The sequence below is a fragment of the Hypomesus nipponensis genome, chromosome 22 (genome assembly GCF_054491055.1).
Source record: "Hypomesus nipponensis isolate SF chromosome 22, ASM5449105v1, whole genome shotgun sequence".
Lineage (NCBI taxonomy): Eukaryota > Metazoa > Chordata > Actinopteri > Osmeriformes > Osmeridae > Hypomesus > Hypomesus nipponensis.
In genome coordinates this window covers 9,407,565-9,434,070 of record NC_140382.1, presented here as the reverse complement: position 1 = coordinate 9,434,070, position 26,506 = coordinate 9,407,565, and the positions used below count along the sequence as shown (strand labels likewise).

The 26,506-nt window shown below is 48.8% G+C and overlaps 1 protein-coding gene across 1 annotated transcript in view; it reads right to left on the bottom strand.

Moving 5' to 3' along the window:
• The window catches only part of ptpn13 (protein tyrosine phosphatase non-receptor type 13), a 38,616-nt gene that overhangs the window by 8,659 nt on the left and 3,451 nt on the right, over nucleotides 1–26,506 (bottom strand). The window contains 23 exon segments of the mRNA XM_084687144.1: nucleotides 748–876; nucleotides 1,296–1,753; nucleotides 2,043–2,174; nucleotides 2,690–2,797; nucleotides 3,214–3,303; nucleotides 4,042–4,098; nucleotides 4,713–4,813; nucleotides 5,472–5,925; nucleotides 6,133–6,295; nucleotides 6,456–6,638; nucleotides 6,896–7,048; nucleotides 7,276–7,414; nucleotides 7,534–7,684; nucleotides 8,118–8,292; nucleotides 8,623–8,697; nucleotides 8,864–9,080; nucleotides 10,416–10,512; nucleotides 10,753–10,845; nucleotides 17,213–17,800; nucleotides 20,491–20,584; nucleotides 21,064–21,249; nucleotides 21,413–21,478; nucleotides 22,220–22,386. Of these exon segments, the coding sequence (XP_084543270.1) occupies nucleotides 748–876; nucleotides 1,296–1,753; nucleotides 2,043–2,174; nucleotides 2,690–2,797; nucleotides 3,214–3,303; nucleotides 4,042–4,098; nucleotides 4,713–4,813; nucleotides 5,472–5,925; nucleotides 6,133–6,295; nucleotides 6,456–6,638; nucleotides 6,896–7,048; nucleotides 7,276–7,414; nucleotides 7,534–7,684; nucleotides 8,118–8,292; nucleotides 8,623–8,697; nucleotides 8,864–9,080; nucleotides 10,416–10,512; nucleotides 10,753–10,845; nucleotides 17,213–17,800; nucleotides 20,491–20,584; nucleotides 21,064–21,249; nucleotides 21,413–21,478; nucleotides 22,220–22,386 (4,076 nt within the window).

Sequence of the window (26,506 nt, the reverse complement as noted above, 5' to 3'; positions counted from 1 at the left end):
ATTCCGGGTCATTGCTTTCCGATCATGGTGCTGTGCTGGTGAAGCGGGAGATCAGCGTGGAAGATCACATGACGTGAAAAGCTCGTGCAAGTCGGGTTGTCACTTCTCTAACCCAGGCCCTACCCCCGCCTTACATTCACTATACTCTTCCTTAAGATCGAATGGACAAATGACTCATTAGTGATGCCATACACCCTGAACACTACAGGGAGCACTTTAAAAAGGACATGGAACCCCTACAAGTGGTCTAGGGGGCTGGCTCAGGAAGGCTGTACTGAAGAGAAGCTGTTGTTCCTACACGTGAAAGCATGCTGGCACAATCATGGAGTTATGGGAGAATCACATAGAGGGAAATCACACAGGTCACACTGCAGCCAATCACGTTCAGCTAGATGTCTAACCAGGCACGAGCGAGGGTCTTAACACACGCCCCAGTCCTCCACAGTGTGTCCTACCCTCCTGAGATAGACCTGTGCAGGAATCCCCCAGGCTTTAGAACATACAGAACTGACCTCTGTCCCAATGGCACCACTTTTAAATTCATTGAAAAAAGCTGAATTTGAAAAGCTGCATGCGAGAGATAGAGCGTGACAATGTACTAACATGAAGCCAAGCGGAGAGTTGTGAGAGCAGACTGCGGGTTGTGGGACAAACACACACACACACACACACACACAGGAGTCACGAGATGAGGAGGGGGAAGGGAGCAAAAACAAAAGAGAGAGTGAAAACCTTTCCGAACAGTACCGTGACACTTATGCCCAGGCTGCTGTCCTTTTTGGACAGCTCAACGTCAAATAGATCTCCTGGTTGGAGACTATTGACCCCTGGGTCATTACCACTTAGTTTTCCCATGATGCTGTGGGGAGATAAGTCCTGCAAACAGAGAAGACAGTACAGGTGGTGTTGTTAGCAGGCGGGCCGTGCAGACAGAGGGGAACAGCCGAGGAGGCTGGGAGAATAAGGACATTCAGGGCATTCCGAAAAGAGGCATGCGACCTATACAGTTCAGAGTGGTCTTGCATTGGCATCGAGAACGAAACGATGAATGCAAGCTCACTCATGTCGCCGTTAGTTTCACAGACAGTCAAAAGCAGATAGGTGACTTTCGCCGCCCCCCAAAAAATGCAGTTTGGTAAACGCGTGTGCCTCAAGGTGAAAGCATGTGAACTCGAAATCATTATCATGGGGCATACACGGACGTCAGTGCAACATATTCAAAACTTCTCCAATTTCAGTGAGTTGCTTTCACTGAGACTGAGGCAGTGCTTTGGGTTGGGGATCACTGACCCTACCTTTTTCACTTTGAGCTTGTCTTGACCACTGGGATGAGTCATCTCATCCATGTCAGAGTCTCCTCTGTCAGAGTGCTCCGAGTCTTTGGGAGCCTCGGGGGCTTTGGGCTTCCTGGTCTTGGGTGGCAGGGCTGGTGGGCCGGCGTCCTGACCCAGGGCTGGAGTGTGGGCTGTGGCGCCACCTGGAGGCGGGTTGTGGTGAATGCCGTTAACAGGGACCTGGGGAGGGGTGGGGGCGGGGTTGGTTTTGGAGTCTTCTGAGCCGAGGTTGTCGTGGCGCTGTTGGAGCGGGGATCTGGAGGGGGGGGTGGGCTCACTGGGGGGAGGCGGGCTGGGACTTCCTCTGTCTGCCTGCTCGGAGGAGGAGGAGGTGGACGACTCAAAGTCCAGTTCCTGTTGCTGGCCAGAGGACACGGCGGGAGGCTTGTCCTCGTATGGAACACACCCCGAGAGAGACCCTGTCAGACACAACAGAGAGGCGGTTAGTGAGACCCGTCATGCCTCGCATAGGTACTACCCCCTCTCTCTACCAGACTATCCTACCTTCATCCAGCCTCTCTCTACCAGACTATCCTACCTTCATCCAGCCTCTCTCTGTCAGACTATCCTACCTTCATCCAGCCTCTCTCTGTCAGACTATCCTACCTTCATCCAGCCTCTCTCTGTCAGACTATCCTACCTTCATCCAGCCTCTCTCTGTCAGACTATCCTACCTTCATCCAGCCTCTCTCTGTCAGACTATCCTACCTTCATACAGCTTCTCCTTTGGTTGGGAGACGACCAGGGTCACGTCGTCAGGGGCACTGTGGAGGAGCTGTATGGCTGTGGAGTGAGGCAGGCCCTCCAGGTCCACGTCATTCACAGAGATGAGACGATCCCCTGTGGAACACACGCACACCAGTCAATGACACGAGACACAACACCACTGACCAAATGTTGAAGACCCAGCATCACAATGTGCAAAGGGGTTCTGTTCAGGGGCATAGGTTTCATCATAAACGGGTAGGACATTTCTCCGCAAACATTTGTTGTTGCTTGCTGTTTTTAAATCAAAAGGTGGAGTGGAATATGCACTAAAGTATTATAGGATTATCTGTATACATGACCTACCTGGCTTATTAGGCGGTAAGTCTGTACGTCACTCTGGGTAAGAGCGTCTGCTAAAATGACTAAATGTAAAAAAAGAAGACCTACTTGTCCTCTAACGAACCAATTCCTTACAAAAATAAATGTGTCCAACCCAAATTAGAAATCCAACCAATGTCCCTGGAACTGTTCCACCTGTATCAACACACTGTGTTTTGACACAGTAGATTATTTGCCACACACACGTTGCGGCTGGGCTGTAATAGAGAAGTGAACGGTGTCTTCAGTTGGTGGTGCCCCTCACAGACCTGGCTTGAGGGAGCCGTCCACACCAGCCGGCCCTCCAGGGGTGACGGAGCTGATGACAGTGCCCAGGTCTACGCGGCCCCAGCTCTCCCCCCCTACGATCTGGAAGCCTGCGCACGCGCACACACAGTCCCACAGTCAGAGCCAGTATACCCTCCAGTGGGCCACAGACACACCACCGCTTCATGAAGGACACTACAGCTCGTCAGCCGGTTGACTTTCAGCTGAATCCCAAGCTGGCCCGTCTGGTCTGGGGACACATCAGTCTGCACGGCCTGGACCCACTCGGGGCCTGGACCCACTCGGGGCCTGGCAGCTGGAAATACATGTGCTGGCGTCTACTGAAGACAGTGTACACTTGGACTGATAACCCTCTCATGGTAGAACCCCAGGCCATGTATTGTAGCCTGAGTGTCAGCATGGCCAACACCCTCTGGGATATATGACTTCCGTTCAGCGGGATGGAGTTATTCCAGAGCTGACTACACACATACACACACACACACACACACACACACACACTCACCAAGGCCATACTTCACATCCTTCTTCAGATTGATGGTTGTAATTTCTCTCTCCAGGGAGGGCAAGGCGTTCAGCTTCTTTTTTAGGGAATCTGCATGAAATGGACAAGCAGAAGGGGGGGGGGGGTAGTCAGAGTGGGACTGTGTGAGCAACATGGAGGTGCCTTCAACATTCCCCGGGCGCATCAAGCTGAATAAATCACTTATCAAAACAATTAAAAAGATCTGACTGACGTTGCCTCTGGCCTATCACAAAGGAGGAAGATGAATGTCTGCTCTGTTAGCTCCAGTGAGGGCGTGTCAGTTGGTGGTGGGGTGTAACCAGAGAACAGCCTGTGTTACATGGTCAGAGCATGGCAAATCAGTTTCACAGGGGATATAATAGGGCCTTAAGGCTTCAGCGTATCCATAGATAACTGTCAGGCAGCCGGACATGGGCCGTGTTGACAGGCTGGAGCCTCTGGTGCCGCTGGCTAATGGGGCCCTCACAGAGAGGCCAAGCAGGGATGAAAAGGAAGGTCACACGTTCGGTGCCAAGCATGAAGCCATTCAACAAGAGGGACAGGAGCCAGAGGTTTGGGCTGAGAGCGCTGGGGGGACACGCAGCATGATCCAACACTGAGCCAGTGGAGCTGAATCTTCTCTGTGGCTCTCTCTGTCAGTTCCACACACATGGGAAAGATACACAGCAACGGCAGCATTTAAACCCCGAGAGACGATCGGGATTATATGTGAAGCTCGAGTCCAAAACCTAGTTTAAAAACGATTGGTTACAGCTAGCAGAGGGGACGAGAAGGAAAGGATTGAAGAGGAGAGGGAGACAGACTTACTGTTGACGGAGAGCGAGGCAGGCGTCGAGGGCAAACCAGAGCTATGCATGTTCACTCCTGAGAAGAGAGCAAAAGAGTGAGTGCCTGGCCAGTTTGTCTGCCTGCGTGTGTGTATGAATACAATGACTGTCTACACACACGTTCTACACACACGCTATCCCAGAGAACAAACACGACTTCCTGAAGAATGACAATCATCTTATTTTAGCATGCTAATATAAATGTTGTCAGTCTGGTTTTGAAAACAAACAGACATTCAGCCACACAAAAACGTGCATGATCAAACTCCGGATTCAGCCAATGAACAACAGTTACATAAGCGTGGTTCATTTGGGTTGGCGACACTCTTCCTCTCGTTTGTGAAGATCAAAAACAAAAGGAGAGGTGTGTCCTAAGGCCCGACCCTTCTCGCCACTGATCTGAGAGGAGAGCGAGCGATGGGGAGACAGGCAGGCAGGAAGGAGACAAGGAGAAGAGAGAACCACAGCCTGCCCATGGCTTCCCTTGCTGCTCGCCCACCCCTTCTCCCTGGCTTCTTTCTGTTCCTCCTCTGATCGGCCGTGTGGAACATCTGAACCGGCCTGCACCGATGAGATGGTTTGGACCCTCTGCGCAGAGGGACGTTTGGAGCTGGGCTGGTGTCTCTTTGTTGCTAGGGAGACTGTCCTTACCCACTACATAGGCGTGGCCGGTGTCTTCGATGGAGGAGGAGTCCGACTCTTTCTTGAACCTCTTGAGACTCCAGCTGCTTGGGGCCGCAGAGCCGAACACACTGGGGAGGGAGGGAGGTAGATGGAGGAAGAGAGAGGGGGAGAGAGTGAAGCAGAATGCAACAAAGAACATTAGAACTGCGTTATTATGTGATGTGTTTTTCAGATAGGAGTTGGGCTGGAGAGTAATTATAAAAAGGCGGGGGAAAACCACAATCAGACTGGATGTAAAAGAACACGTACAAATCCCTCCCTCAGCTCAAAGTTTGAAAAAGTTTGAAAAGTAGACTGTGGCAGCCCTGGCTCGTGAGCCTGAGGGCCTTTCCAGTTCTGTGAGAGGGGGTTTACTCCACCCAGAAGTCTGGCGGGATTGAGATGAGACAGACAAACTGGCACACAAAAACAAGTCAGCAGAGCACAGATGACTGCACAAACCTACACACAAACACACACCTACCTGCACACACACACACACACACACACCTACCTACACACATACACGCCTGTCGCCCCAAGTGAGCTCATTAAAACCTGGAGGTAGAAGTGTCTAGCAACACTGATAATCCCCAGGCAAAGGAAAAATACACGCCTCCCAACACACTAATGAGTCTCCCCAGGACTAGGTAACCCTGTGCTGCACAGTCTGTGTATTGGGCACACACAGCCTATCAGCTGGATATCAACACAGGAACACAGTGAGCCTGGATACTAGTCCCTCACATGTTTTGCTGGTTGGACACAGAGATGGAGTCCGTGTCAGAGCTGGCTCTGTGGTGCTGCTGCTGCTGGTGGTGAGAGGCCAGGAGCTGGGCCCGGTTCAGCCCGCTCTGGCTACCATAGTGCCCCGCCGATGGAGCCGCCACGGCCGCCCGGTGCTCAGGCGACTCGGGCACCTGGCCCAAGTTGTGATGGGAGCGGGACAGAAGCCTGGAGGAGGGCTGGCCACCGACGCCAGCACCGGTGAAGCCAGGGAAGAGGGGCTGGTCTGAGGAGTGGAGCCGCCCGCCGTGGGCCTTGTTCAGTGCCATCTCGGAGTAGGAGATCCTCTTTGGGTGGTCGGGGTCTGAGCGGGCTGAGGAGCTGGGAGCCAGGCTGGAGGAGCTCAGGGCCCGACCCAAGCCCTCCACATCCCCAGGTCCTAGAGAGTACTGCAGGATGCTCAGGGGGGAGTTCTCTGTGGACACATCAGCAGCAATCTCACACATGCACATCTCCCCCCCCAAAAAACATAGCTTTGTGTTTATAATGAGAAATGTGCTTCTTTAACTCGTAAAACACAGGCTTTAATATTCCACAAATGTAATACATATACACCATCATTTTCGTTTAAATTATTATAATTCTATCTATGTCGGCCCTTTCGTTCAACCATCTCCCATACCAAGATCCTGCAGCTCCTGGTTGTTCTGGCGGGCCTTCATCTGCAGGTGGAACTTGTGCTGGGCGGAGCACAGGTGCAGCAGGTACTGGCAGGTCCTGTTGCTGTCCGTCTGGAACAGGTGCTTGATGCCGTCCGACGTGTTCTGAAGGCAGATCTTCTTTTTCTGAGGCCAAACAGAAGGTGAGAGATGAGGCTTCTGAGTGCACACAGCTAATTCGTTGGGGTATTATTATTATTTTTGCATGTTGTACAGTAGACATGTCGTAGGGCATCAAGCAAAATCATTTCTCAACTATTGCTGGGGGGGGGGGAAATATGCATACAGTGAAAGAGATCTTCTTGGTTTCCCTCCAGGGGAACCTCAGGACAGGGGTACGGTTGGCGTTGAGGATCTCGAAGATGAGCACGCCCTTGGAGAAGACGCCGAGCATGATGCCGGTCTGGGACCTCTTCTCAGGCAGGACGCGGTGGAGGTGAACGCCGTACTCAGGCAGCCTCTGGCTCACCTGCACGGGGGAAACAGCAGACCTCCTCAGCCCACAGCAGACCTCCTCAGCCCACAGCAGACCTCCTCAGCAGACCTCCTCAGCCCACAGCAGACCTCCTCAGCCCACAGCAGACCTCCTCAGCCCAAAGCAGACCTCCTCAGCCCACACCATCCACACTAAACACTAATGGGCCAGTTTTAATATGGCTTATCTACTGACTAGAGGTCTGTCATGGAGTGCAGGTCTACACATGGGTACTGCCCCCTCTTACACACCTTCAGGAACTCAAACTCTGCTTCCGACTCGGAGACCCCGTAGTAGGTGTTGTGAAGTTTGGGCAGTTCTTCTTTGATAGATGTCTGGTCGATCTTGTCTAGGATTGAGGCGGGAAGGTAGTGCTCTAATCTAAAATAGGTCTTTCCGTGGATCTGAAATAATGGGAGGGAGTTAGACCGTTGAGTAAACTTTACTGATCCAGAGGGAAAAGTATCCTGAGGATACACAAATATTGCAATAAACACTTTGTAAATCTAACGTCCAGTTGCAATAACCTGACAGAGCATGATACATAAATGTTTACTTGTGCTAGGTGAGGGCCTTTTTGGATGTCTTGTGACATTGACTTGACTAGAACAGTCCTCCGGTAGAGGCCTACCTCAGACTGGTAGTCACCAAACTCTGCCTGCAGTGCCAGGGATGCCAGCATCATGGCGTTGTCAGTGTCGCAGCGCACCCTCTCCTCCAGGATATCCTTCCTCAGCTGCAAGTAGTACTGGTGTTTTGTCATGGTGTGCCTGGAGAAAGTAGAGAATGAGATGACATCAAATATTCTATGCATGCTAGTAGGGCATCCAAAAGGACTTTTTGGTCTGTTTGTGGCGACACGTTTAGATGGATTCATTTTTGTTCTCACTGTATGAGGTTGACATCATTCAGGAAGAACTTGATGCGTAAGAACAGATTAAAGGGGACATCCACTTTCTTCTTCTTGGGATCCTCCTTCCAGCCCTCCGGAGACACCTTGGAGAGCTTGGCATCAAGATCCACAAAGAAGAACTCGTTATCTGCAGTCAGAGAGAAGTGCACAGGGATGTCAGAGTGACAGACTGGGACACAGTGCATAGTGGGTCACTCACATGTGCTAATGCACAACCAGTTCATAAAGAAATAAAAACACAAAATCAATATCAAAATCGAAACGGCCTCATCCAAACATGAAAACCACGCAGTCCGAAATAAGATGTAAACCTACTTCTAAGTACAAACAACATGCATGTCCTGCTTCTGAACTCGCCACGCTTCCATCCTACAGGAGTGAACGTGTGGGATGCAGGCTCTGACGGATCAATACTGAATGTGAAAACGCTTTTTATGAGGGGTTTTGATGGGGTGACAGCAGGAACATAGCACACACACAGCTTATGACAAGCGACCCCCAGCGATATCGACCTGCCACAGGCCACGCTGGCCCTCCGGCCCCCGCTCCTTGGCGCGTACCTCTGAGGTAGGCTAGGCTGAAGAGGTGGTGCTCCACCAGGCCGATGTGGGCCACCACCATGTCCAGCACGTCCTTGCACACGGCCTTGACGTCACAGCTGAGCTCCAGCTTCTGGCCGCTCAGCAGGATCACGCCCACCTTCCTCTGCACCTCCTCCGGCTTCCCTCGCTTGTTCTGGAGGGCGATGCGGGGTGGGGTGAAGGAAGAGATGAAGAGAGCCGTGAAAAGATCAACATCACCTGATTCTGTCCCCTAGGGAAATCTGTCTTGGACATGAACGCCGCCACTAAACCATTCATGCAATTACAGTGCGGCAACAGATGCAAAGCTTGCGAGCAAGAGACAGCCCGCAAGAAAAAGCAATCGATAGATCGATATAATAAACAGTAAAAAGGAGAGAGGAAAGGGGTAGGCTCTCTTCAAAGGTGTCATATGTGCTCCTCGTCGGCCTGACGCCAATGAAATGTGGCGAGGCAGCGTCCATTTCTCAAAGCAAACCCTCACCATGATAGAAGCTGGAACCATTAAAGGCACACACGGCTCACTGGTCATCTTCACAAACTCGGGACCAAAGAAATTCTGTGGGGGGGGGGGGGGGGAGAGGGGGGGGGCAGAAGCAACAGTATGACAGTGAGTTATTCTAAATGTATTAGTTACATTTCAATGCAGTAGGTATACAATATGTTTAAGGAAAGCACACTACTATCTCGTCCTCCATAAGGAGCATCATTGCGGGCATCCGGACCTTAGCCTTGCGGTGTGCTGAGGAGCTGAGCGGGTCCCGGAGGTCCAGCATGGAGGTGCGTGGCAGGCTCAGGGGCAGGGGCTCGTCCCCGGGGTAGAGGTTGGCCCGGGACAGCCTGTGGGCCAGGTGAGCCTGGAGCCTGTGGACCTCCTCCTCCTGCCGCTGCAGCAGCAGCTCCGCCCCCGCCAGGCCCTCGTCCGCAGCGCCCTCGTGCAGCCTGGGAGCAGCACAGGAACACCCGCAGCTTGACTCTCTAGGCCTCTCTCCAGTTACACACTCTACCAGCAACACAGCAACTCACTTACACCTAGGTTGAGTTGCCCAAAGTAGATATGCTTTTACATGAAAGGATGTAAATAGTGCCATGTACTGTGTTCATAGCTCAAAAGAAAAAACAACAGATGTGTGTGATTGGTGTCACGGGGCAGGGCTGAGGCAGATCTGATTGGAGCTGCTGGTAAAACTGTCAACACAAGAGGCTTTTCATATTCAGGTGACATCAGAGCACAGACATAGCTGTGGTGTGGAGATCGGCCCAACATCTGCTTACACGCACACGCACACACACAGCCATAATGCTCCATGCCACAGAGTATGTAGTTTGAGATGTGCCCACCAGAGGGGGGAAGAGATCTGCCGATGAACACAGCCTACACACCCAGGACAGACTTACAGGGAGTAAACATTCACTCTTATCGGGTGAGAATGATTGAATGAACCGGACACTTGATTATTCAAGTACATATTGCTTTATGAGGAAGGGACCTCTGACATCAGTGTTGTGACTGGTTTTCATTGGACACACCACCAGAAAACAAAACAAAAACTCTGATGGACGCTATCTGGGACGAGGAGTGGGAATAAGGTCAGCCTTGGCTGCTTACGGTTGACCATTAACAGGTGCTTTGCCTGGGTTAGGGTATGTGGACTTATGGGAGACGGAGGGGAGGGGATTTGAAACATGCGTGACAGGAATGTCAGGGTGGAGAGCTTCCACGAGAGACCAGGGAGGGATGAGGCTGTGCAGGCTGGCTAGGTAGAGGCCAGGGAGGGATGAGGCTGTGCAGGCTGGCTAGGTAGAGGCCAGGGAGGGATGAGGCTGTGCAGGCTGGCTAGGTAGAGGCCAGGGAGGGATGAGGCTGTGTGCAGTGGTGTACCTGTGTCTGTATGTGTTGAGGGCAGTGGTGTACCTGTGTGTGTGTGTGTGCAGTGGTGTACCTGTGTGTGTGTGTGTGTGTTGAGGGCAGTGGTGTACCTGTGTGTGTGTGTTTGCAGTGGTGTACCTGTGTGTGTGTGTGTGTGTGCAGTGGTGTACCTGTGTGTGTGTGTGTTGAGGACAGTGGTGTACCTGTGTGTGTGTGTTGAGGGCAGTGGTGTACCTGTGTGTGTGTGTGTGTTGAGGGCAGTGGTGTACCTGTGTGTGTTGAGGGCAGTGGTGTACCTGTGTGTGTGTGTGTGTGTTGAGGGCAGTGGTGTACCTGTGTGTGTGTGTGTGTGTTGAGGGCAGTGGTGTACCTGTGTGTGTGTGTGTGTGTTGAGGGCAGTGGTGTACCTGTGTGTGTGTGTGTTGAGGGCAGTGAGTGGCGAGGCGTCTTGCTCTGACAGGGCTGCCTGGGAGCTATATCTCCTGGCTTCCTCTGGTTTCTTAGCTACGGCAGACAGAACACAAGCACGTTAGCAGTACAGTACACACACAGCCGTCACAAAGATGAATCCACATGACTCAAATGAAGGACTCTGATTGGTGCTGGCATGAAACCCGAGGTGCCTTGTCATCTGTGAGCATCATAAGATACAACCAGTAGTCCTAAACAAACTCTGATCATTCCAGTAGATAGGTCTTTGTTTTTCCTAGAAAACAAATGCCAACCCACCCCAGCAGATGCTACCTTGTCTGTACTCGGGGTCGGAGGAGGCGACAGAGGGACTCTCACTGGAGGAGCTGTAGTCACTCTGGTACCTGCGGTGGGTGTGGATGGGGTCTGGGTGGAGAGGGAGAAAGATTTGGTTGCATTGGAGGTTGTGTACATTACAAGGCCAACACATCAGGTGGAAGCGCCAGCAGTTAATCCCAGAACCACATACTCCTCCTCCTCCCCCCCCCCCCCCACACACACACACACACACACACACACACACACAGCCGAGTTCACATGTTCAGGTTTCAATTGCCTTGAACTTTCAATTCAAGTTAGCTAATTCAACAGTCTTTATTATTTTGACATTTTTTATGACCGGAAATCAAAAAAAAAAATCTGGGGGATTTGGCTTGCTTAGCAGTAAAGACGCACATCACACGTGAGTCCACACATGGTGATTTGTGGAGAGGCTGATTTCCACACTGTGGTACTTCAAATCCTGCTGGGTTCATTCTGAACCACAAACCTGGCCTGGGTGAAGCCCAAAATCCCCCATGTCTGTCTGGGTAAACACACACCAAACACCCAGCATGTACAGTAACTGCTAAGAGTATGTATGTATGGAATGGGATGGAATGCCTCCTGACAATCGTGCATGCGCATCACCAAGGGTTTGTCAATCTGGGTTCAAGGTGTCGTAGTAGATCTGTGAGAACACAGTGGGTGGAGCTGAGGGCCAAGGTGTCCGTACTCCAGCTTCACCAACAGCTCCTCCAGTCATCGTTTGAATGTGATGCACGGATGCAATCTATCATTCTTGACTCCTTGTACATCATAACAAAGACAGCGGTGCTGGTAAATCTCAGCCATCGCATCCCGTGATAATGTAGCCAGTAGAGAAGGAACCAGATAGTCTGGCTTCTGTCTCAGTCTGAACTTCATAGCTTGAATACCTAAGTGACAACTCACTGTTCCAAACAGGTTTCACTCTTTTCTCCAGAATCTTCCTTGTGTAAGCATTACAAACCAGCAGCACTGGAAGCATCCAGTCATAGTGTATCATGGTGACAATGCCCAGTTAAACTGGTCTACTTGTCACTTGAAATAGTAGTATCAGTGTCCCAACATCCGTCTGACATCCGTGTCCCAACTCTGTTGGAAAATTCATATGCGGAAGATAAGATATACAGTACCTTTATTCGTCCCCCAATAGGGAAATTCAGGAAGAAATGTGAAATTCCCTTTAAAACCATGAGAAGCCACCTCTTACCTAGCTCTGCTTCAGGTTCCTGCTCAGCAGGTTCAAACTCCTGATTTGTCAACGCAAAGCTAGGGATTAATCTGTGTATGTAAGATGACAATCCAGAAAGAGGGTGTGGGAAGGAAGGGACTACTGAGGTGAAGGAGACTACTGAGGTGAAGAAGGGGACTACTGAGGTGAAGAAGGGGACTACTGAGGTGAAGGAGACTACTGAGGTGAAGAAGGGGACTACTGAGGTGAAGAAGGGGACTACTGAGGTGAAGAAGGGGACTACTGAGGTGAAGGAGACTACTGAGGTGAAGAAGGGGACTACTGAGGTGAAGGAGACTACTGAGGTGAAGAAGGGGACTACTGAGATGAAGAAGGACTACTGAGGTGAAGAAGGAGACTACTGAGGTGAAGAAGGGGACTACTGAGGTGAAGAAGGGGACTACTGAGGTGAAGAAGGGGACTACTGAGGTGAAGAAGGAGACTACTGAGGTGAAGAAGGACTACTGAGGTGAAGAAGGAGACTACTGAGGTGAAGAAGGACTACTGAGGTGAAGAAGGGGACTACTGAGGTGAAGAAGGGGACTACTGAGGTGAAGAAGGGGACTACTGAGGTGAAGAAGGGGACTACTGAGGTGAAGAAGGGGACTACTGAGGTGAAGAAGGACTACTGAGGTGAAGAAGGGGACTACTGAGGTGAAGAAGGAGACTACTGAGGTGAAGAAGGGGACTGCAGACCGTGTTCTCGGACTTAACCCCCGCAACAGGCTGTGGCTGAGTTTCCACGACACTGGCCACTGTTGAGATCCTCCCTACCTCTTACCAGAACATGTCAGGTTTCAGATGTGGGGTGCATGTTCCTGTGGAGGGGGCAGGCAGGGAGGGTTCCGTGCAGTATCGGCATGGCCCTTGATCCTACACGGATGTCTGTCAATGGTTCCTCTTTCACTTTAAAGACTACTGATTCTTCGATAATGTTTAAATCAATTGAATCAGCATGTTTGTTTTGGGTGAGCTGAGTCTATAGTCTGGGTCTTTATGACACATCCCTGTGGCAGCTGTAAGGGTTCCGACCCGTCGTCCCCTTCAAAACAGAGCAGCTCTATCTGCAGTCCTCCTAGGAGAAGGACCAAGCAGGCAGTGGACACAGGTGCTTCCTGACGAACGCCTCCTCTCCTCTCTGCCTAGAACATTCTAGAAGGACTATGTACAGCTGCTTGTGGACTCCTCTGTCTGCAAGTGTGTGTGTTTTAGAGATATAGATTTCCAGACAGAATGTTTAAAGGCTATGGTAATACAGTCATCCATTATAATGACTAAAGTAGATGGGGAGAGGGTAGCTTCTCATTCAGGACATGGAGGAGAGGGTAGCTTCTCATTCAGGACATGGAGGAGAGGGTAGCTTCTCATTCGGGACATGGAGGAGAGGGTAGCTTCTCATTCGGGACATGGAGGAGAGGGTAGCTTCTCATTCAGGACATGGAGGAGAGGGTAGCTTCTCATTCGGGACATGGAGGAGAGGGTAGCTTCTCATTCAGGACATGGAGGAGAGGGTAGCTTCTCATTCGGGACATGGAGGAGAGGGTAGCTTCTCATTCGGGACATGGAGGAGAGGGTAGCTTCTCATTCGGGACATGGAGGAGAGGGTAGCTTCTCATTCAGGACATGGAGGAGAGGGTAGCTTCTCATTCGGGACATGGAGGAGAGGGTAGCTTCTCATTCGGGACATGGAGGAGAGGGTAGCTTCTCATTCAGGACATGGAGGAGAGGGTAGCTTCTCATTCGGGACATGGAGAAGAGGGTAGCTTCTCATTCAGGACATGGAGGAGAGGGTAGTTTCTCATTCAGGACATGGAGGAGAGGGTAGCTTCTCATTCAGGACATGGAGGAGAGGGTAGCTTCTCATTCAGGACATGGAGGAGAGGGTAGCTTCTCATTTAGTTACATGGCCCCCAGCCAGGGAAGGGGCGGCACGACCACAAGACATACCCCCGCTAATCTGGAATCTACGTTTTAACATTCTCAGTCTCTCGGCCAAAACACGGGAGCAGAGCAGTGAAGGAGGGAGGGAGGGAGAGAGAATGTGTGTGTGTGTGGGGGAGGGGGAGGTAAAAATTCCAGTTTATATCCCATTCTTTTACCTGTTGTTTGAGGTTGATTATTGACCAAGAAAATACAAATGCTTAGAAAATGGAAAAGACAAAAAAAAATTGATGGAGCAATTATCAGCGGATTCACAAGGATGGAACCTTTTGTGGAATTATTAACAAGCAGGAACACACGCTACACACATACGCACACACCACAGAGAGAGATAGAAGGAGCAACAGGGAGATGAAAGAGAAAGAAGGGAGAGAGAGAGCAAAACCAAAGACAGGAACAGAGATGAAGAGAGAGATGAAGGAGAGAGAAAGAAGACTGAAATGAGGGAGTGCAACAGAAATGTCATACTCAGCATTTAGCCCCAAGACCTTATGGGTGTGCAGCGATCAACAGCGGAGCCCTATCCACTCATCATTTACACTCTGCCAAACCGACTCACTGTAAAAAAGTCACCTGACAAGCTCAAAGAAACAAGCTCCAGCAGTTTAACTGCGGGGGCTAATGTTCAACTCGTGCTGCAGTGTAACAAATCTGGTCCTGTCGAGACGGCATAGTCATGTTGCAGCCCTCGGGGTAAAGCAGAGAGAGGAGGCACCTCAGACGCTCCCATTATTTATAGTCTGGTGGCCCGCTGAGAAGAGCTTCCCTCAGAAGCCCACAGCAAGGGGATCATGGGAGCCCGCTCCAGCCCAGCACCTCCACAACCATTTAGCAGAAACAAGAATTGGAAAAAGAATTGTAAAAAAAAAATATATATACATATGACAAGGGTTTGAAACAACAACAAACCTTCAAGTACCTTCCTGCCCCCCCCCCCCCGAATCCTTCCTTTGTGCTTTCACATCTACGGGAGGACTAGTGTCTGGGGCCAGAGGCAGGGTTTGTTCCTGTCCAGAACCCAGCTTAGCGAGGTCTACTGAGCTTATACAGCTGGTCACATGCAGAGTATTGGTACGTACAAACCAGCCATATAGCCACACGAGAGACATTTTTGAATCACGTATATGCAATGCAGGTATGCATTGCAGATATTGCAAGAGAGAGCTTGACACGCCTCGGTGATAAATAACCTTTCACCCCCCCCTCCCAACTGGCCCTCCACAGCTGGCAGCTGGATGCTTTCACAAATAAACTCCTTGATTTGGAAAAATCCAGAAACATGCAGGTTCTCTTCCCTCCCCCCCACCTCCTGTCTCTGTAGCGACGCTCCGGAACAGATCCTGGCCCAGCCCACCCTGACCTAGCCCAGCCCTGAGCCATGTGACCTGCTCGCCAAGCACCGGAAAGTCCAATAACATTTGGAATTCCCTCATCCGCTACACATGACTCCACTTACAGAGCCACTCAGGGCCTGGGTGGAAACTTTGCCCTGATGGAAGCACCTTGGCACCAAGGGGGAGGGAGGAGGGGGGAGGGTGTAGGGGGGAGTTGGAGGGAGAGGGGAGGAGGGAGGAGGAGGGAGGGGGTTTAGAAGGAGTGAGTAGAGGTGCCTAGTCTCATGCAGGACACCTGAGAGGATATCCACCACTGCTGCACCACCATTTCATGTCAATCTTTCAAAGCAGAAAACAAAGAGAAAAAAAATAAATACAACCCCCACCCCCCATCTCCCCCCCACTCCCCAAAAGAAAACAGAACAGAGAATTTCTGCCAAGTAACACATTTTACAGTCCCCCACAAACGGTCTGTGCTCAATTACCTCCATTCATACTGGAGCAGAATCGCTCTGGGGATAGAATACAAAAATATTTGGGTTTGGCCATTGTAGGCTTTGTGCCTGAGTCAGTCCTAATGGTCGTCGGCATTCCTTTGCGTCAGCATTGGTCTCTAATATCCATCCATTCTTTTCTTATCAGGTTGGGTGCTATGAGCAATGAGGGTCCACTCTCAACACAGGCAGGCACGCACAAACAGGACCTACTCTCTCTCCTTCTCACCCTAGGACAGAAGCTTCTTTCCTCACAACACCCCCATATTCAATAAACGAGACAGATATAATCAGTAGGAAAAGGGGGGGGGGGGAGGATGCAGGGGCGGAGCCTGTGAAGGAAAAGAATGCTTTTGGTTGGTGGCTCAGTCAGTCAGTGTTATAAATAGCCAGAGGAGCAGGAAGGCTGGAGCTGGGAGTGGAGGGGGAGGCAGAGGAGGGGGTAGAGGAGGGAGGAGGAGGCAGAGGAGGATGGGGGATAGGAAGGCTGGGGTTTATTATAAGAGGCTGTTCATCCGTGCCTGGCTCCGTACACTCCCCATCTCCAGATGGCCGCCAGACACCGACGAAACAGGGGAGGACGTAAACATGCATGTGCCACATGTGACTCTGGAGCGCTTCTTAAATACTTCGAAAGGCTACTTATATGCTCAGGGTAGCTTACAGCTCTCGTGGTTGCCACACTGTCGATTTACTTTTGTGCTTTGTGACATCCAGTACATGTGTGTGTGTAGTGACTGATGCCTGGGTGTGCTCCTGTGCATCCGTGTGATGTGTGGGGGAGAGAGAGAATGAGACGAGAGCGAGACTAGGCCCTACGTGTGAGAGTTAACAGGCTAGAATTATCCCTCTCTCTAATTAGAAGCAGGCATTTGGAAACCGCTGCCACACTGACTCATGCTCAATGGCAAAATAAAGCTGCATATCCAGCACTCACTCCCACCAGGCTTCCCCGAATAGTAGCTAAACATACACACACAAGTTTGTGTGGCCATTCTTGTGAGGACCAAAATCAATTCCATTCATAATCTAACACAAACCCAAAATATATTTTCTCCAAGTTTTTTTGTTTTGTTTTTCTTCTACAGTTTTCTATTCATGTAGGGACCGGAAGATGACCCCCCACCCACACATAAAAACAACACACACTTCTCTGCAGCTGCAGGACATGATATCAGCAGTAATACAGTAGATATCTATATATCTAGCAACAAGACGGTCGCCAGAAAGTCTTTAATGCTCTCTCTCATCCTCAACCCTAAGGTCTCTTTCTTATCTTTCACCTCAAAACATAGCAAACATGTCTAAAGGGGACGGTGCATCGACCGTGTTTATCAGGCTTTTGGAGTTCCAACTCATCATCTCCATCTAAAACACTGAACAGCACTGTCCATGGCCTGAACACATTCAGTCATCCAGCAGGTCCTTACCGTCCATGGCCTGCCGCAGCACCTGCAGCTTCCTCTGCCTCTCCTTCAGCCTGTCGTAGGCGCTGGTCACAGCCGAGCTCACCGACATGGCCGAGTGGTGGTGAGCCAGCTTCCTGCCCTCCAGACCCCCAAACTCAGAGTAACAGGACTCCCTGTCCCTGGAGACGCGCGAGGCTGACTTGTGTCTGCCCGCCGAGCGCGTGCTGAGGACGCTGCTGCCCCGCCTGGCGTCCTCCAGGGCCCCGAAGCGCAACACGTCAGGGTCGATACGGGCCAGGTCCATGGAGGAGGCCCACGTTTTGCTGGTGCCTTGGTAGGGAAGAGATCTGCGGTCCAGCTCCACTGGCCTGCCTCGCTGCTGGGGGTGCTGGTGTTGGTTCTGGTGGGGATAGAGCTCTGCGGAGGACTCTGAGCCCGGGTGGTAGTAGTCTGAAGGGGGGTACTGCGGGGCGGTCGCCCCCTCCTCGGCCCTCAGCAGGTCCTGGATGGGCAGGGACCCCATGGAGCGACTCAGACCGCGGTTAAGGGAGGCCTGCTCCTGCGTTCTGGCCCGATAGCGCTCCAGCACCCTTGGGGCCGCACTCCTCCCTGACAGGGAACACACAGACACACCAAATGAAGCTCCGTCTCAAATATGATCTCAAAACATTCCCTCACTGTAGCAATGTTAAAGTTCAAGAGGTTGCGTTCCAAAATCTATTTGGGTTTCCGGAATGAGATTGGTGGGATATTAAAACTTTGATGTGAGCAGCACAATTCAAGTTTGTCTGGTTGGAAAACACTAATCACAAACGTTCCCTTAGTTCTGCTACTGGTCCAGGATGATATGGCTATTAGACATGGCAATTCAATTGCTGTCCCTTATTGCCAGCTAACACACACACACTCAAAGTACTCATAAATGGAAAATCGTTCATTCACAATAGCAGGCACGGTACATGAAAATTACACAAAATGACCCTATAGGTTACCTAGCGTCTAATGGAATTTGTGGAACACCGCAAGCATGTCCTGAAATACATGACCAGAGAAATAGGGGGCCTGAAAATGCCACTGAGTGTTATTAATGCAACTCATTTGTAGAGTTACCCTACCATTGGAAAAGTGTAAAACCTGCCGTCTTATGAAGAGAGTACTGGAAGTACTCGCATTTCTGAAACTATTTTCCTGTTGTATAAAAAAACACTACATAGACTAGACTTCTACTCCACCATTAGACTTCTAGTCCACCATTTCAGGCCATTACTTCATACCTAGCAGAAAAACCCTCCCCAACTTGTCCCCCTGAATAATAAGAGTCTGGTACTTTCAACAGAGTGCTCTCATGACTGTCCAGTAAACTTCTATATTGCCTTACCAGATCATCTTCACTTTCTGAGACAGTGAGAGCCCTTGTTTTCAGACCGAGAGAGGGTGGGTGAGAGAGAGAGAGCGAGGGAGAGAGTGAGAGAGAGAGAAAGGATGATAGGTGCATGTGTAGAGAGAGATGAAAGCATGAGCTGGAGAGGTAGGGAATTGGTAGCACAGGCCTATAAAACACTGCATGTGGTGCTTTCACCTACAAAGCACATGCCGGGTCTTTATGGGGTAACAACATCAAAGACAGACTTGTCTTTCAGGAACAGGGGAGGGTGGATTGGCAGGAGGTTGAAAGAGCAAAAAGTACAGAGTTAAATGAACATTTTCTCACTGCAAACAATCTCTCAAAACTTGCAGCACAAGACTTATTTGCTGACAGTGGTGTGACTTAAGTGCAATGCAGACCATGAAATCATACCAAGTCTGAAGCTGCCAGCATCAAAATCATGACGACCCACAGCGACTTAAAACAAAAGAAACAACGGAAGTACTCTTAAGGGGAAGAAAAGAAGAAAAACTCTTTGAGAACTGGCTAATTCTCTTTGCATGTCTTTTCCCTAGGGCTGGGTAGACTGAACTTGAGGAACAAAGCACCAATACAGACTCCATAAGCCAGATTACCGACTGACTCTGAAATATGTATATGTAATCAATGCCATGCGCTGGTTATATAACCAGCCAGGCAACCATGTTTGAATTTCTCCACCGTGGTCTCAAAAAGAAAAATGCTTCAGCTTTTCTTAAACCGCAGGGAAGATTTGGTCATATTTTCCTAAATTAAACCCTGTTCTGGTTTGCGGTGTGGCGCTTCTTGTCTCAGTGTTTTTTTGTTTTTTCTTCCTCTCAAAATAGCATTTTTTTTCCCCCCTCTGAGTTGGCAGGAATTGTCAGGGCTTCTTTTCCTCCGGAGTGAAGCCGGGGTCTGAGGAGCAGAGACTTCTCAGAGGAGCTCCAACCCCAAGCTCAGAGGTGGATCCCATCTCTAACATCACGAAGAGGGAGGAGGGAACCTTCTTGGACGGATCATTCCACTCCCTTCCTTCCCACTCATGGGGCTAACGTATGGCCTGATGTTCCCGTTCATGTTTCCGATGCATATGTACAGCTCTTGGTCATCTGTCATGACCTATTGTTGCTCGAACTAATGACTCATCAAGCCTCCATGCGTCATTCTGAAGGTGTCACCGGCTCAAAAAGGTGGGAGTAAATAAGAAGAGAATACACCCATATCAAATGCTTGTATCTACAAAGCTGGTCTACTGGTTCTAACTTGCCTCCACTCTCTTGCCAGTGGGCTTCTGTAGGGAGTTCTTTGTCCACACACACACAGACACACAGACACACACACACGCACGCACGCAATCCAGTTCACCTCAAACGGTTTATATTTATCATTTCTTCTTAACCATCATTTCATTATTAATTCCCACAAAAAGCTTCTCATCACCCACTGTCACATTTTTCAAAGCCATTTTCCTCTTCCCTCCTCCCATTTTTTTTATTTATTTTTTCCTCCATTTGGGGAAAATGTGTCCAAACCTTTGACTGGTACTGTATAATGAATCACTTCCTTCGCACTGACCAATTTATACTTAATCAAAACGTGTAGAGAGCAATGATATGTGCTCTCCCCCCCAAAAAAGTAATCACATTGGCATTAGTTCATGTTCAAGCAGTTTCATGCCCATTGTTCTACAAACATGGATGAGTAAATCACTTTGGGTATAGCAACTGACAGGTGTTCTTTTTTGCAATGGGCACCCTAACAGGCTGTAAAGGGACAGCAGGCTTCCTGTGGAGGCTCCCTGGGGAGGAGGGGGGAGGCGGGAGGGGGGAGGCAGGAGGCGGGAGGCGGGAGGCAGGAGGGGGGAGGCAGGAGGCAGGAGGCGGGAGGCAGGAGGCAGGACAGCTTGTGGTACCTGAGGGGAGGCCTTTTCCTCGAAGCCTGTCCCGAATCTCCTTACTCCGCTCTGGTAGAGATTCCCTCTCACTCTGTGACATCAGACCATCCAGCTGAGAGACAGAGACAAGAAAGGCACAGTGGTATAAAAGGTGGGCAAAACAGGGAAGGGGAGGTGGGTAAATAGAGGATTGTCTTCAAGGTAGACAGACATATATAATCCTGTGTTGTTATGTTACACATAATTGTGCACTTTTCTCAGTTAGGTTTGAATAAATATTTGCCATTGAACATGTGTGGTTATAGAATCAAGCATCGTCATCAGGCAAGGACTTAAATCAACTAAGTGACAGTAAACATGCTGAAATGTTACAAGATGTAAGTATTTAACTGAATCATTGCCTTGATAAGTTTAGTTCATATCAATTATACTGAAAAGGACAGGATCATGAACTGGCCAGTCCAGTTGTCCAACCATGGATTTCCCTTTGTAGGGTATGAGTACCTGTGTGTGTGTTTATATGCATATGTTTGTGTTTGTGTGTACATTTGTGCGAATGCCTGTGTGTGTGTGTTTGTGTGTGTGGTGTACCTGGGATAGACTGCCGAGCACCAAGCGGACCAGCTTCCTGATGTAGGAGAAGGAGGGCTCACAGCTGGAGCTGCGGATGTGAGTGCTGCAGGCGTCCAGGACGGTCCGCACCGACATGCGGCTCAGCGTGGTGTCGTCACACATGTTGAGCAGCATGCTGTTCAGGTGCTCCCCCAGCTTCATGGGCTGCCACAAACACCCAATACGTCATTTTAGGGAACTTTTGAACATATTGTGACAATATCAAATTAGGCTTTGAGCATCTTTGGCCTACTGTTTTAGCAAAAGGTTTTTGTTGGACGGTTACACAAGAGCTACAAGTGACTCAGCCTGGTGGTCCTAATCCTACCTGACTTTGAGGGATTTCATAATCGGCTCCCCAGAAGAGGGTCATCCCAAGTGAGTACATGTGCATCTGGAAAGAAAGGAGAGGCATTAGAATGATACACAAATGGCTTCAGTGTAGATCGTGTGCAGTACAGTAATTAGAAAACAATAAAAATAGCAGGAGAAAAAAAATTCAGACTGTTCCACTTGGAACTAATATTCAGACCGTTCCAGTTGGAACTAATATATAGACTGTTCCAGTTGAAACTCATATAGTCTGTTCCAGTTGTATTTAATTAAATGAGAAGAAACACCGGAAATGTGACATTTGCTGACACTTTGTCCTGTGCGGGGACAACTGGTTTGATTGTGTCTTATCTAAAATGTTAAAATAAAAAACGTAGTGAACACAGTACCCCTACATGTTGTGCTGGAGTGCTTTCAGTTAAACCCCAAAACATTTTTCCATTTTCCTTTCCTTAACAATTCTGCACCAGGCTCCCTCTAAGAAAATCACTTCCCCCTCAAAATTGGACTTGGGAAAGGAAAGAATAACTTTGGGGTTGCCAAAGAATGCAACATCGTCTTCAAGGTCTTTCAAGTGCAGCCCGACTCCACACTACCTTAAAGAGATACACTCCCATTTTGACAACAGGGAAACGAGGGGAGGAGCGTTGAAATTCACTCGGTTCCAGAAAAATATACATGACTTGAAATGTTGATTGATGCTAGATGTCTGACGTCATTGGCACATTCAAGCATACTTGAGGCCTACAGAATGGAATGACCACAAGGTTTGAGGCGGCGGAGCGAGGCGGCTGTCCTGTACCTTCTCTATGTCGGAGACGGAGGCCAGGGTGAGGCCCTCGAGGAGCTCCGGGGCCGTGAAGGCCCTCAGGTCCTGCTGGGTGACGTTCTCATCTGTGAAGGAGATGCTGCCCGAGGGCATGAGCAGCAGGGACCAGGGGGAGATGATGAAGCCCAGCGCTGCAGGGTCTGTGCACGACACACACACACACACAAGATTATTCTAAACAGTCAAGTCAAAGTGAACTTTATTGTCAATCAGACCGTGCAACAAGTAATTACACAGACGATCGAAATGTTTGTTTCCCCATATTGAAGAAGCCAAGAGCAGTCTGTTACAGAGTTTTGCGTGGAAAAGGTCAGACGCAGCTTGTAGAGCTGTGTGGCACCTTTTACCTCCATTTTGACCGACGGAGAACAAACTCCATGGAGTACACTGTCAATGTTTACAATTGTGGATAACACTGCACCACCATAGATAAATGCACTGCTCGTCTAGAGTTTGGCAATATAAACTAACCGAAAGAAAAATACTTGTTCCTTCCCCACTGCAAAGTGACAGATGGCAACAGAAAGAGGGTATGAGTTATGCTCTTTTCCTCCAGAGCCACAGACCAGTGATTGGATTACAGAGAAGTAAAAAAAATATAAACAAACAAATGTTTAAGCAGCACTGCAAAATTCCATTCTCTGACGGATATTTCCTTGTGAGAGGAGAAACAAGGAAAACAGGGCTTGAGGCACAAAATATACGTTTTCAAAAGGCAGGAATTCTCAGAGTAAATAAAATGTCTCCTGTTGAGCACTTTGTGACCATTTTGCTGTTGGAAAGTTCTCTAACAAAGTTTATAGATGTCATTCACACACTGATATGCCAGTACACAACAACGTTCCCTGAATCTAGAACCCAATATTCTATATAACGGTAATGCTGCTCACTACTAAACTATGTCAACCAATTATCCATAAGACTATTGTGCAACACAATAACATATATAACAGACCCATAATAGAAATTAATTAAAATAGAGAAAATAGTCAGTTGAAATGTATACCATACTCTACTCAAACTTCCCCAGACAGCACACAAATACACACATGCAACTGAGCAAGCCATCTGTGACATGTTGAGCTGGTGCACCCAGACAGACCGTATCTTATTCACTGTTATCTGTATTATCTGGGACGCCACACAGATGATCAGGCACAGGGCCAGGGGGTTGTCCTCTAAATAGAACCACTCAGTTCAGTTTTGATTAGCAAGGGCCATTATCAACGGGTGCAGACCAAAGTGACTCTGGACGCAATTGGATAGAATGTCATCATGGTTTGGACAATGTCTCAACAGTGGTTCTGTGTCCAGTCATGGTATGAAACACGCCTCATATTAGACTGGCTCGGCACTATCCAGGCCCATGGAAATCTGTCTGAAGGGGAGGGTCTGCGCACGTTTCTGCCAGGGCAAATGAAACGTGTGCTCGCAGATCTGTCTGGTTCCCATGCAAAAATGTACCTAGAGGTGGTTAAGTCTTTACACGGCTTGCAGCAATGTAGTAGCTACAGAGAGTGTTCTCAACTACAGGAATTCATGACTTAAAATCTTAAAAGAGCCTAAGTTGTGTTTGGCCTTGGCCTTCCAACACCTCCGTAAATACCAAGCTTTTGGTGCTGACTAGCTACTGAAGATGAAAACGAATTTGCAGAAAAGTTATTACATTTAAGATAACAGATTACATATAAAACCTTGGTTCTGGAGGGAAGTCTCCATTGATGAATATAATGTATTTGAAAGGTTTCAAAAGAACATTGAAAGCTTATGACCATTCAGGGGAGCTGCCAGAATGGTAGGGACATTTCTGAACTGGTAAAATGGCTCTTACAAATTGCACCTCAAGGACATCTGCTGGGAAATGTGGCCTGCTGAGAGTTCCAAGGCTAACCTCCTGCCTCGACAACACAGGACAGAAGCCCCTCAGACACATGCCTAGCATGCTGCCTCACACAGCCCTGAAGGAGGGGACGTAACACACACACACACACACACACACACACACACACACACACACACACACACACACACACACACACACACACACACACACAAGTTGGGCTGTCTCTGTCCTGTTAGACTCTTCTTCTGCACTGCCTCAAAGGATTGAAATGGATCTCAACTTCACCATCACTAACATGCATGTGTGTACGTGAGGGCAAAAAAGTATTTCAAAGATCAGTTGGGGAGGGGAGGGGGGGTGAATAGATGACCTGTCTACAGTCATGGAGACTGGCATGCATTCAAGGGAAGGCCTTTTGAACCTCCTTTATGAGAGTGCGGACAGACAGCGGATAATAAAGCAGCCTTTGTCTTTTGGCGGGATAGCATGCTAGTTCCAGTAGTACACCAGCCATAGCCTTGACTGGGGGACAACTGATGAGTTGTTCACCCACAGCTCAGAAAACATGATGTCACACAGCTTGATATTATACACCTAGAACAAGGAACTGCGATGGCTCTGCGGTACCAGCTTAGTCACTGGTATGTGGTCTAACTCTATAGTGCAAGTATTGCTACTGTAAAAAAAAATGTCACCCGGAAGTTGGTGAGATCATCATGTGGGTGGAACAATTGCATAATTCAGTACATAGCTGGTGTATAAAGTCCATCAAGTGCCCATGGTAAAGGTAAAAGGTATAAAATGAGTTGTGTCAAAATAAGTGAGTAAAAATTTGACATTAAGACAAATTCAATCCATAAGGTTGAGATGGAAATTTGCAGACAGAAAAGGAGGATTTCTGGAGACACTCAACATCCCCCATGCATTGCTACATCTGGAACCGCATGCGAGGATTCACCAGTGGCTGGGTCCACAGAACATCGGAGCAAGGAAAAGACAGGTTCACTGACTGCACAACATAACATTCCACACAGAAAGCGCTGGATTTCTGACAACTGTATTTCAGTGCTCCCAGATTGGAAAGGGATTTTTAAGCACCCAAATATCTACTGTTGAGTGCATACGTTTGACACCCCTGTCATGAAATACCAAAAAGAATGTAACATAGCAATGACTTTAATCAATAAGCCATTTCATGTGACTTCATGTGTTACATGTCCTCTTATCACAAGTAACAAAAAAACTTGGGAAATATTCTAAATAATATCATTTCTGAAGTTTGCGTCCCCTTTTTTAGTTGTACTGTTAATAGAACAATTTCGGCCGCCTATGCGACCAAAGTTTTCGCAATTTCAAGCCTCGCCTTGAGGTGAAAAACAAACTTTAGGATATTGAAAGAGAAAGGAGGGCGCGGTGGGATGATGACACCCATGGGGCAAGGTTGCCCTGGAGAGCGGTGACCTGTTCCTTTAAGAGGGACATGGGGATGACACATGCAAGTGTGTGGGTGATAGATAATGTGTGTGTGTGTGTGTGTGGGGGGGGGCTGGAGGAAACCCATTCAAGCACCAAGATGGTAAGAAAAAACACACATAACAAAGAGCCCTAAAACCCATCAGTTAACAGGAATGATAATGGCACACTGTGCCGCACAGAGTAGAACAGGGGGCAGGGCAGGAAGGATGAGTGTTCCAACTGGCAGCACTGACGCTGTAGTCTAACCACTTTAGTTTAACCACTCCCAGAATCACACACAACTACAGACACCAAGACGAAGCTGACCATCTGAACTGTTGAAAATATGTTTGTTCATGAGTGCCTTTAACACAGGGGCCTTTTCTTTTCTTTTTTTACCATCCCAGGCGTTTTGAAATGCATGTAACCCCTTTATCTCTCTGTCTATGACTTTTCCTAAAATGGGTCTCATCAATCATCTAGTGAATTAGGGGGTGTATGGGATCAAAATAAATAAATGATGATACCTTCGTACTGCCGATTAGTAATTTTTACTACCGCTGTACAATGCTGCGCTCAACACATCCACTTCCAATGTTGTCTTTTGATAAGCACACCGACAAGCTGCATTCGATATGTAGATAAATTTGGATTCGCTTTTGAAAACATGAACCGGAGCAAAAGGAGGATGAATTCCCATGAAATTCTAGAAATGCTTCAGGACATGAGTGAGGGAGAATCAGATGGGGGAAAGATCAATGAGGTACTTTTCCTCAGAGGCAGGGGTGGTGATGTTTTTGAGAAGCTCTGTCATAATTGCAGAAATAAACTTCAGATCCTGATAGCAATCAATAAATCATGAACCCATATTGCTCAATTGTAAGTTTCGCAAAACATACCTACCCTGCCTTTAATAAAAAGTTGCAAAGTATTATGATTTTGAATTCGAACAAAAGGAGAAA